Below are 16,100 nucleotides of genomic sequence, written 5' to 3'. Positions count from 1 at the left end.
ACTGCTCTCTCTTCTTGGCAGTTTTGGTACGCATACACACTGTATCACAATCTTTTACCACCACATTCCTTTCAAGTGAAAGCTTGACAATACATTCTTTGAAAATCTGAGTTTTGAAAACTGATTATATGAATAAAAATAATGCATTATTAAAAAATGTATGTTCCTTGTTCATATATATACTTAAAGTATCTTAGATTAAATATTAAATACTGATAGCTCAATATTTATATAAGCAAGTACTGAAATATATGCAAAAGTACTTACACCAATGACACTATGTCCCCACGTTGTACATCATAATTTCGAATGCTCCAGTGGTTTAAGAGTACTACATCAGATGCTTGTCTTCCCCCAGGATTCAAAGAAGGCTGACAAGGGGAAAAAAAAAACAAACAGCTTTAGATCTACACTTCCTCTATGAATCCTCCACCTAACTCTCATTCTATCAACAGGTAAAATGCATTAAAATCAGTAAAGATGTATCCACTTGTGATAAGAGGACCAAGAATCTTGTATTCTGGGAAATACATTTATTAAATGCCATGTTAAATGGCATTAAATTATAACAAACTGTAGTTCACATCTTTCAGCGCACTACTGCATGCAAATTAAATTGCACCGTATACATACTTATGACGAGCCCGATGAAAGAAGTGATTGCCTTTATTGCAAATCATTTAATAGTAAAAACAAAGGAGAACCAAGAACACAAATTCCCAGATAAAGCAAACTTTCTGCAAGCATATTACTGCTTATACAAGCATAACACACTAAAAATGGAATATGTACTTGTAACAATACTAATCTCAGCTCCCTTTGCAAAGGGAAAAAAAACAAACCCTACACCTACAGAAAACACTGACACTGCCTTCCGTAACAGGATACAAAGAAGTATGAACTCTCAAAGAACCGTACAGTTAGATGAGACTGGTCACTAATGTCAATATTAAAATAACCTAGTAATTAGTTAGTACAAAGTGTTAGGAGGTACATGGAACCATACATAATTATTTTGTGTGATGGGGTACAAAACCAGGGTACCTGGTCAACGCTGGCTCTGAGTTAACCCACCAGAAACAGCAGAGGAAGGAAGTAACTTCCACAGCACTGTTGTCATTGATTTTTGCAGGGGTTATTTCAATACAAATTCTCCTTCTATTAGACAGAAAGCATTTACGAGTAATCCAGGCTAAAGTCTTTTAATAGCTTATTTCTCGGTAAGGTTTTTCAGACTTTTCTAATACAATTACAGTTTTACCAAGTTGGCTAGCAGATGACCTCTGATTTAGACTCTAGAGTTGGCTGACATATGTAATAAAGAAGAGTGTTGAGACTAGGCAGCCTGTCATTTATTGGTATGATACCTGCAGTATTTGCTATTTTTTTTTACTTTTTTTTTTTTAAGAAGAGGTTTTCAGTGTTCACCTTTAAATATAACTTGGCCCTTCACATGTACCACCAGACTTTCACTGCTGAGATTCCCCTCCCAAGAATGACTGTAGCTTTGACGAGGAAACCAATCAGGATATAGGATAGAAATGAACTGTTCTCAACACAAGCTATTACAGTGTTAAATTTCATTGTATTTTTAGTCAGTAAAATTGTGCTCCCAAACCAGGATACACACTTAGTATTTATTTTTAACTTCAAAAGCAATTTAGAAGTGCTGCTTTCGTTTTACTACATTTTCCCCAATCATCTCTTCTTTGCTAACCAGATCAGTTGATGAAGACTTACTTCAAATGGGACTCGTGAAAAACTACCTTTTCAGTGTTCTAGAAAAAGTAACGTGCCATGGGCCTGAGTAGGTGTAATTGACAGGAACAGTAATGAATATGATAGGTGAAAAGAATAAATATGTCAGGGTGGAAGGAAGGAAATGACAAAATAATTTTAGTTGAACATCAGACTAGGCTACTTACATTTTGAGCTGTGGGCTATAGGGCAAAGTTCTAGCCAAGTTAAGTCTGCGGATCAAAGCAGATCACCTTAACATTCACAGAGATATGGTCCAAGCATAAGCTATAAATACATTAACACTCATGACTATTGTATCTACTAGAGTCTATGCCTTGCAAGAGTCAGATAAACGTAAACCAGAAGCTAATTACCAGATATTTCATTACTACTTTTTTTAATCACAATTTTCTAGAATTATGTTCCACCTTCACAGCATCTTCCACCAAAGGATAGTATCTTCACATACAAAATATTTATGTACAAATTCACAAAATTCACAGTCATACTCATTTTAACAATGCAGGCACACATGGGCCAGAAGCTAAAAATGATACTACATATAAGGCAGAGAGGCCAATCTTACTAAGCAGGAATCATGCATATGGTATATTCTCAAAAAGTAAAATGCTTGGTACTCAAAAGTATCCACTTAAAGAGCGGAAGAAGACGATCAAAACAAATGGAAATTTAAAACCCACTGCTCCAAAAGATAATGTATTTCACAGCTGATACTTAGAAAAGATTTACATGAGTGTTCACAAACTTTTCCTCTTGACTAAATCTACATCAGCTTCATCTTACAGAAAAATACACCAGGTGCTGCATTATCCCAGTTGAATCCTACTGCCTTCTGTATTTAAACAACAGAAATGCTTCAGAGTTTAAATGCATTTAGATATTGCACAGTCTCTCTAACTTAAAAGCACTCTAAATGTAATACCATATTGCTTGCTGTTTTTAATCTATTGTTCATGTGGTATTGACATACAGAGTGGATATCCATCTCGTTACGTATTAGAATTACGTTTGAGAGAAATATGACAATGTAGAGTATTCTTTCTCTTTCCAACAAAACAACCTGACATATTAAAAATGCAGATAAAGTTACTATTTTGGTAGAAGAAATGTAAGGAAAACTAGGAGACAACTTTCATTTTACATCAAAATTGTATTTTTCCTTTTTTTTTTTTTTAAAGTCATCTAAATCCTTCAGTAAGTCTTTTTCTAATGTAAATAAAATAAATTGTGATGCCACAACAAAATGTACAGAAAGAATTTAATGCATTCTGTCTAGAGACAACTTATTCCTCATGACATTTTTACAAGTAGTAAGGTCTCAGGTCTAGCAAAACAAAAAAAAACACGTTCTGAAAAAGTAGCCAACAAATAGGCTCACAAGGGCTTTATTTTTGTAAGTAGTGAAATAATACAGGGGCTTCTTCCTTCCTCTAGCGTAAGGCATTATAACTTGTTTGCCCAAGTTCTTGGCATAATAGCCTGCTACAAATGAAATGCACAGGTCTTAATTTAGAACTGTGGAGCAGAAGTCACAAAACATTCACTCTTTCCAATTACTAACTAATCTAATGCTAAAAGCATGCAAATTGAGATCCCCAGCCATATGATGAAGCCTCACAGGACATGAGGTTCCATAAGTAGGAGGGTAAAAGCATGCCCTTTTACTATAAATAATGATTAACTTGATAGTTGTTATGCTGCTAGTGAACACCAGAAGGTCACAACTGATTTGCTTACAGCTTGGGGAACAGAAAGAATATTCACATGAGCTCACAGGCTTAAGTACAGTAATCCTAATAATAAAGTTAGGAGAAACTGCCATAGAATAATAACAACTGCTATTATGCATAATGGAATAGAACATTGAATAACATTTGCTGCTGAAACAAGTGTGCTTCATCAGAGATCGCTGGTCAGGCTACTCAGTGTAATCCCTGGTATTGAACAGTTTACAATAGAACTTGCATATATAGTTGCACATACGCTGTCATCTTCCATGTCACTTGAAAACACTCCATTTGATTTAATGAATTTACAAAATTGTATATCCACAGGGGGTTCCCTTTTCCATATAATTATGTATGAAGAGTTTGTAATACAAGACAAGCAATGAAACCCAATAGGAAAAAGAAAAAAAAACAGCCCCAAAAACCAAAACCAAACATAAATGGGTATGAAGATATCCATATGATAACATTTTAAAGTACACATCCAGCATTACAGGAGGAGTCATAAAAAATCCACAACAGCCAATTATGAATGCATATTACCAGCTGTTTGTGTCACTTACATTCAATGCTGTAAACAGATTACAATTCACCTGAAACTCACTAGTAACAAAATGCTAGACAAGCACATCAATCTGTAAAATCCTAAGCAACAAAACCACCTCGTGTGGGAATTTAAAAAAAACAGTAATTTTGGAAAAAGAAAAGGTAATGAAACAATTAAAAAATGTTAAATTATGAACTGCACTAGTTCACTATTATTCCCTATAGGTTAGAGTTAATACTCATATACACTGAAGTCAGCGCAAGTGAAAGAATTATGACACATAGCTGAAAGCACTGTAGAAACACAAAATCAGCTTGAGACCATGAAATGCATTTAGTCTGTCTTAACTGGTTGGGAATAAATCAGAAAATTTGTATTTTCATTAGAACCTTTTTTCAGCATGCTTGCCAGGGTGTCAAAAACTATTACTAACATCAGGAACTATGAAGCAGCAGTAACGCTGGTCCAAAAGAAAAACAGAAAGTGAGGGGGCGAGAGACTGTGCAACAGAGAACGTGGGTAGTAGAGCGAGTGTGACACACAGAGATTTATTCCTTGCTTCTTGTCAGAACTTTTAATTTCAGGCTCAGCAGGAGCCACAACGATGAGTACACAAAGCCAGCTATACATTTTAGAGGTCTATTACAAACAAATTCTTGGGAATCATAGCATGATATCTTCAAATTGAGACAATAAGATATCATTGGAAGGATGTGATTGATATATGACTACATGCTGACTGGACTTCACTCTCCCTCATATCCATAGCTTTCAGATACATTCAACATAGATCACCCTTCAGAGAACACAGTAAATGGATGGAATTGCAATGTGATGACCAGTGCTCCTTCAGCTACTCTGCAAGAGAGGTATATTTTCCTTATAACTATGTCCCTGTCAGATTTGGTTAGGTGTCTAATAAATCTTGTCAAGGAAATTAGTATCTTATTAAAAGCACTAGAAAGTATTTTTTGTAGTCTGAAAAACATTCATATGCAGTTTAAATCAAACTTCTACTTCAGTGAGACAGTCCAGAATAAAACCAGAAAGAATTTCACAGACACTGAGATGTCAGTAAAACCAGAAATCTCAGCTTTCAAGCTAGCTATACTTCAATGAACAGAGGAAACGTGTAGTCAACAGGCACATCAAGCGAAAAGCTTAGATTTTAATCACCCAGTGAATATATATTGCTTTCCCCAGCCACTATGAAGAGTGCATATCCTTCTTTGTCAGGCTGAATAAATCTGAGCAAATAACTGTAGTGTTTTTTCAAATCTTCCACAGATAAACCACAGTTAACTATATGCCCTTCAAGTCAGTACAGAAGTAACACTCCAGAACAATACCAGAGCACACCCTAATACTTGAGGCTTTGACTTCAAAGGAAACATAAAACTGAGGTCTTGATCAGAGGGGCTCAACAGACTTGTGGAGTAGGGAAATCTAGAAAAAGGTTTTCCAGCTTCCAAGAAAAAATATTCAAATAAGAATGCATGTTACACAGAACATTATGTCAGAGACAGAAAACAACAAGCAAAGAAAGGCAACGTGCCATGCTAAAAACACAACCCTTTAAAAATTAAATGCTCAGGTCATGCTCGGGGCCAGGGAGTGGGTGCAAAAAAGACAAACAAACCCAAAACAAAACAAAACACAAAACCATAACATAAAATCCAGGATGTATCTGCATCCTGAATGCAGCACGTGGTTCTAGGTCCCGACAAAGGCAAAAAGAGGGGAGATGGGAAATGAGAGAACTGTATCCATCTGGCTGATTTTACACTTATCTAGATGCTGTGGTTTATATTTTCCTCTCTCCTGTGTGAAAATAGTAAAAAAGAGAATTAAACTGGTTTTCACAGTTTCCCACTCCTCCTTTCTAGAGGAAATTTCTGGCTTTGCAGCTGTAGGCCCTGAGATTCTCCTATCTTTGGTCATCAATGATATTCAGAATAACATTCATTAAAAGGGCAAAGGTAACTTATGTTACACCTAACTTCTGGTCTTGGATTGTACAATTACTGGAGTCAATAATTTTACATTCATCCCTGTTCCTGAGGTGAGAGCTGCGTTCTAGACCAGCTGAGGTTTCTTGACAGAGACGAAACATCAGATTATAGACTGCCACATAAAGCACAATGCCACCTCGCCATTCCCTCCTCCCCACCACATGCTTTTTATAGCATTAAACACAAATCAACCAAGCCCAGGTTCCAGCCCAAGTTTTGTCTGTGTGAACGCTGCACAATTCAAGCCCCAGCAGCTGGTCTTCACTGCTGTGAAACCCCTCTTCAAGGTTCCAAGCCAATTCAGATAGTCAGAAAAGAAAATTCTTGGCAGCTAAGAATCAAATCCTTAGTTTCTGCTAATTGGAATGTTGCAACATTGGAACAAAATAAATTATAGTTATCAGTGGTGATGCACAGCAATATGCAGTGCATGTAATTTAATGCAAAGTAACAACACAAAAATTGGCTGTTACAAAATGTATTTTTCAAGCCCAAATAACAGAAGAAACAAAGTAGCTGTTTGCCATCATGAGTGTTTATCTTCTAAATGTTACAGAGCCTATTTACATTTATTGGCTTACACTGTATAAACATTCAGTATAACCAACGTAAAAAAGTGAACTGATACTTATGTCCTGGTAAGCACAGGTATTAATAATAGGTTCATGCCATTTTCAGTATTCTTCACTGAAATGGTGCCATACTTGTCTTTTACTAAAAGCAAGTTTAGTGAGAACCAGTTTTGCCTTACAATTACTATAATATAGCTACTAAAAGTTAATAGTCTCTTTGTGAGTCACCAATTCAATCTCAAGAGACGAAAGGTAGTGCTGAAAAAACATTTTTTTATTTCTAAATGACTAGGAAGATAGGAAAAAAATACATATTCTTAGCACTACTTATTATTTATTTTCCTTTTACTGAGACAGAATTTTGGCAAGTTTTATTCTCAAAAGCTTTTCTTTTCACATCATAAAAGTATTTATTTAAGAAAGTCGATATTCAACTATTCCATGCTACAATGTAGTCATTTAATAACAACTGAGAAAAAGATCTTTTTCTACCTTGCTATTGTCAGTGCACAGTCACTTTTTAATTTCCTGACAGACAAAAGATATTTCCAACAATACCTGCATTGATGCTCCTTCCACTCTTGCTACACAGGCAACTCTATCCAGGAAAGTCACGGTTACAGGAACAGCAACAAAGAAACCTTTAAAAAAGGCTTTAATGTATCTCTTCCCCAAACCCTGAGCCTGTGCCATAATCTGGAAAACATGAAGAAAATGGAAAACAAAGTTGTTATAAAATAAATCTTAAGTAACAACATTGCAACAATACAACAAAGAGCACTTCAGAATATATTGATTATAGCCACAGGGCCGGCGGAGGGTGGGGGGGTGGGAAACGTGCACATGGCAATATAAAAGAATAGAAGTCTTCACCAGAATTTGTCTACTCTACAAAAGAGAGCTTGATACTTGACATTTACCCTTTAGCTCATTTGACCATTTCTTGTGATCCTCTGCTAGCAGAAGTACTCGATAAAAATGACTCAATGATAACAGCTCAGCTAAGCAAGAATCAAACCGATAACCAGACAAAATCTAGAGAAAAAAAAACCAACTAGATTGAAACAACCAATTACAGAGCATTCAGTTGGAGTTCACAACCAATTCTATCATTTTCTCTGCATACAATGGTAATTATTAATCTGTGATGCTTCAAAGACGGATAGTGTTATGTAAGGAAAAGCTATTTGCAACACATTACCATTTCTTTATTAAATATTTTCACACATAAAAATTCACAAATGCATCATCTCTACACTTGTGGTAACTATAAACATGTAAAATCAATTCAAACTGTCACATATATCATTCAGACACACAGTAACATAATGACTCCTTGCTCACTACATCAGAAAGTTAAAATCATATTGGCGGACTGAGCAGCTAAGTAATGACATGCGGCGAAATGAAGAGACGGGACGCAGCTTGATGCGGGACGCAGCTTGATGCAAGCAAATGTCAATTTATTGTACAGAAGCACGAGTTTTTATACTCTTTCAGAAGCTGCGCGTTTTAAACAGATTGGTTCTTGAAGCTAAGCATTGCATACTAGGCAATCCCTGATTGGTGGTTAACTACCATCAATTAACAACAAGGTGTTACCTTTCCTTGGCGCCATCCTTGGCGCCATCCGTCTCCCACTCCCCTGTGCTCTGCAAACATGCCTCATCATGTTAATTGTTGTCTAGACAAGCTCGAGCAAATTCCCCTCAGCTAACTGATTGCCATGCATGGACCTAGTTTCCAGCCCGCTCCTGCATCTCCCCCTTCCTGTTGCATCTCCCCCTTCCTGTTGCACAAAAAGAACCTTTGAAACCGAACGAGTAAAAACAAGGTATAAGTAATAGAACAAATAAAAAACCAACTGAGACATATTATCAATGTCAAAATAACCCACTGTCTTTGTTCCGTACAATTTTACAATTTCCCCTTTTTGTTTTTGAACAGCTAGTACCAGGTTTGCCATGTTCTGCAGGGCCCTTGCAAACATGACAGCAACCAAGGTAATAGGAAACAAACAATACTGCCAATTGAGTGAATGAATGCCAAAAAGGCTGACATTTTCTCAGATTTTGACAACCTGTTGCTGCAATGGGGCGCCTAAAATCCACGCAGCACATACCATCAAAATCCTCACAGCCATGTCCTTGAACCAACAACAAAAAGCAGTGGCAATTCTGACTCACATTCTTAACTGCCTACCAAACAAGGTGATTTAACTCCTTAATGCTTTCCCTGCTGTTACTCCGGATAAGAAGAACCGCTGCAATACGTTCCCATCATAGCCTCCTACTACATTAGCATCTACAGAAAGACAATTATCGACATTCAAAGTGTAAACAATATCATCTTTTGGATTAACATTATACACAGGTGGAAGAGCACACCAAACAAGAACTGGTTCAGTCAAAAAGTTCGAAACATAGCATGCCTTCTCTGAACATACCTCTGGGGTCATTCCCTTCATTGCCTCTCTTTTTTATGCAAAGAGAAACACTTTTACCATAACAAAGAAGCCCCTATTTACATCTCTGAGCCCGGACACAAACCGCAGCTGTATGCTCCACCAGGCTCAGGGCAGAAATCATTCATGCAGTTACATAGCTATATATCTCTACAAGCATGCAGACACCTATTAAACACTAGATCACCATGTTTATCTTTCCTATTCTCCTTCACAATACCCAGCTGTTCTCTCATTATGAATCCTCCCTTCCCGCACTGCTTTGCTTAACTCTTTAACAGCCTCGTATTGCACAGGCTGCCACTCTGCAGGTTCATTTGTCTGACAAAATACTGAACATGCCATAGCGACTCCCAAAACCCATCACTGAAGTGTTTCCCACTTGCATTCCTGCCACCAATCCCTCAGACTCCCTTTCACCCTCCCCAGAAATACAATCAATGCATCAGGAGAGACAAGGGGGTGGGGGAAAGGTCTAGCTCCTTTTCCAGATCTATAGGACCTGGATCAAAAGGTTTATCAGTGTCAATAAAATCATTGTCCGAGTTGTCCTGTTCCCGTGCTTGCTCCTGTGTTGTGAGGGTCGCTGCAATCAGTGACAGAAGCTTTGGGGGCAGAGGAGGTGTGGACAGAATCGCCATCGCTGACGGTGTCTTGAGAAGAGTCGCGCTGTCGGTGGAATTTACAGCTTCCTCTGGTTTAGCACCGTTAGCAGAATTAGTCCACACTTGGCAAAGAGTAGTCAGAATTTGCCACCAAGATGCTAAATGCATTCCCGACACGGAGTTCCCCTCCGCGGCAGCATCATACAATTGGCTGCTGTATGTACACACTTTCATTCTTTCAAAGTCTCTAAAGTTTCTTGGCTGCTTACCTGTCTCGATGAATACAGGTGTTATCCTCGGGGTTTAGGTTGTCCGCCTGGTCCAGACAGCAAGTTCAGCCAAGCCGTCTCCTCCGGAACGCAGCCCTCTTCCACGAGCTGTCTTTTTTATCGACCAGTTCCGTCCTTATTCTTCCAAGGCTTCGGAACACCACCATAGGGGTCACCATTTGAGGAGACTGAGGCACGGACTCCCTGATCTGACTAGAAGACCCTTCATGAGTCCATATACGTCTCTTTCTGGGGACGAAGCCTGATTCCCCATTACGGATTTCCCACAGCTCACCTCTCAACTCCGAAGGGATTTCTGACCGGCTCCTGCTTCCTTTCAGCAGATCATTCAAAGTTCTGCGGGATTCGCTGCATGTCGCTCAGATAGGCGATTCGAGAGCCCTTCACGTCAGATCCTTAAACGCATCACGTCGGGGTCACCAATTTGCGGCGAATGAAGAGACGGGACGCAGCTTGATGCAAGCAAATGTCAATTTATTGTACAGAAGCACGAGGTTTTATACTCTTTCAGAAGCTGCGCGTTTTAAACAGATTGGTTCTCGAAGCTAAGCCTTGCATACTAGGCAATCCCTGATTGGTGGTTAACTACCATCAATTAACAACAAGGTGTTACCTTTCCTTGGCGCCATCCTTGGCGCCATCCGTCTCCCACTCCCCTGTGCTCTGCAAACATGCCTCATCATGTTAATTGTTGTCTAGACAAGCTCGAGCAAATTCCCCTCAGCTAACTGATTGCCATGCATGGTCCTAGTTTGCAGCCCGCTCCTGCAATGACACATGGGACTATTCCACTGCAACTCACCATTTAGTATGCTATCTCCCATCTATTTATTCAGCTCCAAATCACTCAACGTTCTTGAAAAATACCAACAAATTACATTGAAACACAAGTTGTTGGATTGTGTTAGTTCTGCCTCCGAAAAGCAAGCTGAATATCCAGGTACTGCTGCAAAGGTACACGACTATTTCACATAACTGCAGTTTCACTACATGAAATGCTGCTCTTCACCTATTGGCAAATCTAATTTAAACTGTTGTTTCCACCTAATGAATCCCTGGTAGACCCCACACAAGATCAGCCTGTGGAGTCCCTGCTCCGTCTATCACATTCTAACTCTGACAAGCCAGTAATAGAAAACAAACCAAGCCCTAAACTTTTGAGCTTTTCAGTGTGTTTACATTCAAGGACACAGAATAATTTTTTCAACCAAAACAATGGAAAACATAAATACGTGCAGTTTTGTTCAACCCTCTTACAGAATATTTAGGATTTCACAATATAATCATTTTTTCTTTGTTGCACTTTCAGAAATATGGACATGATGAACTATGTATAAGCAAAATACAAATTCAAATCACTCTGATGAAACAGTACTTAAAGCAGTATTTCTGTCACAGATATGGCTTCTTAATTCTACAAAGCATTAAACTTGAGAGGAAACCCAGTTCTACAAACCAGCCATCAGCATATTCTTCACTAAAATTCTTTATAGATATTAATGGCTTTGCAATGACAAGATCTGTCTTCTAAAAGACAGAAACATCTTTACTATTACTTCCAACATTCACAAGGTTTTAATTTCTTTTTTTATATAAAGTGGAAATACTTCACCATCATCTAACTCTTCCTCATAAGTTTTATCAAGTCTGAATGTACTTAATGCTTGTAATTTGTTTTATTTTCTTTCTGCTCATTCCATGAAAATATTTTCAATTTGCATCAACAGTTTTCACAAAACAAAAAAATTGAAATATGTTGTGAAACAGAACAAAGATCTCATAAATTCAAAAGAAATGTTGAAATGCTTTACTTTCAGCTTACCATTAAAGAACCTGTTATTGGTATCAATCCACCAAAAGATATATTACCTCAATCAGCAACAATTTACCTTTAGAATTATTCCACATAAAAACAGAATCTCTAAAATCAGGGGTTTGTCTACAATTTAACAAACTATATCATTTCACACAGCTTAACACCCTTCTCTCAACTGATTCTGAAATTCACCTCTTGAGTCTTCTGGCTTGAATTCTACTCCTCTGCTATGAGGTCTGTCGTATCTCAGACCTCCCACACTCTAACGTCAGCCTCAAAACACAATATTGAGCCTTGCCCACAAACATATCCCCCATGTTCTCTACAGACATTCTTTTAGCTGAAAGACATTGCCTGACAGACGTATCACAATATGACTGATTTAGGAAACTTTTTTGAAACTTTAAGAAATCAGATTATTTTACTTATTTTTTTTAAATGCCTCATAGTCAAACCTATTTTTCATTAATAATGAAGCATGAATGATCACCCCATCCCTTTTACTAAATACACCCACAGATCTTGTTATAAACTTCATGCAAAAGCCCCATGCTGGTATCTACAGAAAAATCTAGTATCTGAAGAAAAGTAAGTGGTCAGACTACCCACAGGAGACCAATCATATGCTCCTGGAACTACAAGCCAATTAATAGTGACAGAGAATCTAGTAATCAGGTTAAGAGTTAAGACAAAATGCTTCATTCTCAGTACACCACTTGGCCAAGGCAACACAAAGAGTATTAAGTGGCTGTGGCCAAACCTGGGAGTTCAGGTCCTACTTCTGCATTTTTGGACACATGCAGTATTACAAGCACAGTATGAATACAGGATGAGGGGGGAAAACACCAACAGCTCCCCTACAAGCAACCAATTCACAAAGCCACCAAAGCCAGCAACAGCTGTTATGCTGAAAGACTTCTATACTTGCCCTGAAATTAATTCTTTCTTTCCATCCTTCCTTCCTCCCCTCCTCTACTAGGCAAGTGATCAAACCACTAGTTTTATCTTCCATCCACACCAAGATGAATCCTTCATTTCCAGTCACACGCTACATTCTGAACGTTTCCTGGTTCCCCACCTCCCGTAGCTTTTCCTAAGGTACAAACTGAGCAGGTCCATAGCGTACTGCAGAAGCCCTTCCTCCCGAAGACAGTAATGCATGCACATTTTAAGCAGTTTGAGAAGAACTTCTTAAAAACAAATCCGTCTTTAACCTTAAGTTCTTCCATACAACAAAACATTTTTTACAAAAGGGTAAGAAGTTACTACATGTCAGTATCTCATTGAACAGTGTGCACATTTCTGCGAGGCTTATTCCATAAGCTTTCCCCTTCAAAAAGCACAGACAAACATTTATCATGGGATAAGTATATATGCACATGCAGAGTTGCCATGCAACTGTTGACACAATAGTTCATCATCCAACTACCAAGAGGGGCTTCAAGTTGTCTGGCATCACCACAGGGGAAGACCTTGAGCGTAGGCAACAGAAAGACAGCTTGCAGCATTATCTTCTACCAGTAACTGTACACATGAATGGATAATCTTCAATTGATATTGTTTGATTAAATAAAAATTTAATAAAAAAAATATTGTTTGATTAAAATGTGCAGTGTTTTCTTATACTTAGACAGTCTTAGGAGAAAAGAAAGGCAAAAAGTAATAATAAGCATTTACTGCAGTCACAAGAAAGAATTTAGGGTAGTCAAAGACAGACACAAAGATCCTTACAATTTTTTTTAAAAGAAAATAATTTTCTTGTTGGAGTATTTGATTAAAAATAAAGGAAACAGACAGCTATCACTTCTGGAGATAATATTCTGCTCTTAGAGATTATATTTTATAACCTCATTGTGCTCTATTTAGCTTTTTTCTTGGAAAACTTACTCAGTTGGAAAAAATCTGTGAAAACCTCTGAAGGAAATATTGCCACAACTTTCTAATACTTCAACTTAATACATTTTAACTATACTATAGAGAAAATTGTATTTATAATATAGAATTTTTGTATTTATACTAATTTCAAAATTATACTATATAAATACATTAAACATGGTATGTATAGCAGGAATATATATTTCTATATCAAATTAATATATGGGTTCAATAAAAATGCATAAATAACATGTTTGCCTGTCATTTGTATACAAAAATATATACATCCAATACTCAAAATTAATTACAAATTTTAACAAGGTTGAAATTACTATTTCTCTATCTACTCTATCTAGATTTCTCTATCTAAAGTCTCTAATCTACTTTATTTTTAGAATCTGAGGTTACACCATTGTTTCTAATGCTCCTATAAATAACATTTTAATTATTTTTTAAAGAAGAATATCTTCCATGATGGATCATCAAGTTTTTTAACAGATTTAAATCTAAACATGTAGAATCTGAGGAAGTGTTCGACAGTAACACCCAACTAAAATGTTAAGAGCAAGAAGCTAATTATTTCATAGGAAAAGATATACTAACAAATTTGAAAGATGCAACATTATTTAATATATAAACACAAAAAGATGGTAATCTTCTATAGTATTTAAAAAATTTAAATGCATCAAAGTAATTAACCAGTAATAAACAGTTGTTAATTTTTTCAAATGTTTTCTAAAACTAAGATCTCTGTGAATTATCACTGTTTAATGATACTCCATGTGCAGCGTCTGGTTTATGCTGACAGCAGGTTTAAAGGTATGTAAATTAAATAAACCAAGGACTCTTTGCTGAAAAAAATAAATTTCACCAGCACAAACTTCTGGATCTCTGCCCAGTCAGTGATGCCTTCAATAAGTTCAACAGTTCGCAACACTTAAAAGATGATGCAACAAAACCAAACATATAAAACATAGAAAAAAATTATTTATGCATGCCTATTCTTTACAAACGCTGTGCTGAAAATTACACTTAATTTAGGAAGAAAAAAAAACCAACAAAGTAATTCAGTAGAACTGACAAACTTCAAAGCAGCAGCCTTGAAAACTTGTTTGAAATGGCAACGTGGACAAGAAAAATCCAAGATCAAAAATACTACCATACTGTAGGTCAAAGCATTAAGAATTTCACATTGTGCAGCTCAGAGATTAAGGCAGATGGAGCACTGCATTATCTGGACTGAAGTATTTGGTGCACAAAAGGTCCAGGGATTATAATGAGCCTCTTGTGGGTACTACAACATATGGAGTAGAGATGCTATTTAGATAGCTCTCTATGTATAAAATGTTTATTTTTTCTTACACTTGCTTGCACATTAGAAGACACTGTTTATCAAACAGCCTGCAGAAAATCATCAAGTAACATTCAGAAAGCCCCAGGTTACAATATATTTGCAAATCTAGGTACTTTAAAATTACCCACAGAAGTATGATAGGAAAAATAGCTGTAAAAACAAGGCATTAGCAGTCATCCACAAAGAAAATAAAATGGCCCCTGATGTGCTTCTGTGAAGGAACAGGAAGGAGGAAATCACAACCTATTTGCAAAACAACTACCCAGCCAGGACTGCTAGTTAGTTTGAAATTACCCATTTGATTTAGGTAAGAGACTAGTAACTATACTACATACCATTTCATAATGCATTGAAATAACCAACTTCTTTGTCAATTGCAATATGCATTTTTCTGTAAATCAATGGCATCACATTAAAATTCAAGCATATATGGTCTGAAAACAAGGAATACTTTTATAACAGAAAATACCAAAACACATGAATGACCCTAATTCTATTGCATGCTATGAAATACAAAATCGAGCACAAAAGCTTTTGTTTTAAGACAGACTGGTACAACTTGAAGACAAGGTTATACCCAGTCTAACTGTGATGAACAGGATGCTGCTCAGTATCAGAATTAGTGTGATCTTTAACATCTGCCTTTTCTACAGTCTTTCATGATACAAGACACAGCAAACTACTGCCATGCAGTCTGACCCTCATTTCCCACTTTAGTTGCACATTTCCATAGCTTTTACATTACAATGAGCATATACATACAGTACCAAGTACGCAGATTTTTCAGTAGGCTAACTTAATTCTTACAAACTTATCTAAATACAGGCTGATGCACACAGATATGATGGTGATGAATGACACAGAAGAATCAAAATAGATTAGTCCATGTAAGTTTCCAGTTAAAAATAATCAAAAAAGATCAGTCCATTTAACTTTTAATTTAAAAATACTGCCTAGTTCCACAAAGAGAATTACATCCTGGTATTATTCCACCATAGTGGTGACATGTCTATTCCATTAATGTATTTATACTCGACACACAGGTTTTCCTCACAGTAGTCCTCCACCATATTAATC

General features: G+C 36.9%; 1 protein-coding gene across 7 annotated transcripts in view; it reads right to left on the bottom strand.

Moving 5' to 3' along the window:
• The window catches only part of IMMP2L (inner mitochondrial membrane peptidase subunit 2), a 483,477-nt gene that overhangs the window by 458,902 nt on the left and 8,475 nt on the right, over positions 1-16,100 (bottom strand). For 5 of the 7 annotated variants that reach the window (XR_013929243.1, XM_080394191.1, XM_080394192.1 and 2 more), the window contains exons 1-3: positions 10,781-14,001; positions 7,178-7,315; positions 268-371 (exon numbers count right to left, since the gene is read on the bottom strand). Coding sequence is in view for 6 of the 7 variants with exons in the window: in XM_080394191.1 (XP_080250317.1) it covers positions 268-371; positions 7,178-7,315; positions 10,781-10,783 (245 nt within the window). In the remaining variant the exon portion in view is untranslated. Of the gene's footprint in view, positions 1-267; positions 372-7,177; positions 7,316-10,780; positions 14,002-16,100 lie in introns of those variants that run through there. The other 2 variants (XM_080394188.1, XM_080394189.1) reach the window with 2 other exon arrangements.

This window comes from Falco punctatus, assembly GCF_963210335.1.
Source record: "Falco punctatus genome assembly, chromosome: 6".
Taxonomy (NCBI): domain Eukaryota; kingdom Metazoa; phylum Chordata; class Aves; order Falconiformes; family Falconidae; genus Falco; species Falco punctatus.
This window is presented reverse-complemented; position numbering and strand designations above follow the sequence as displayed.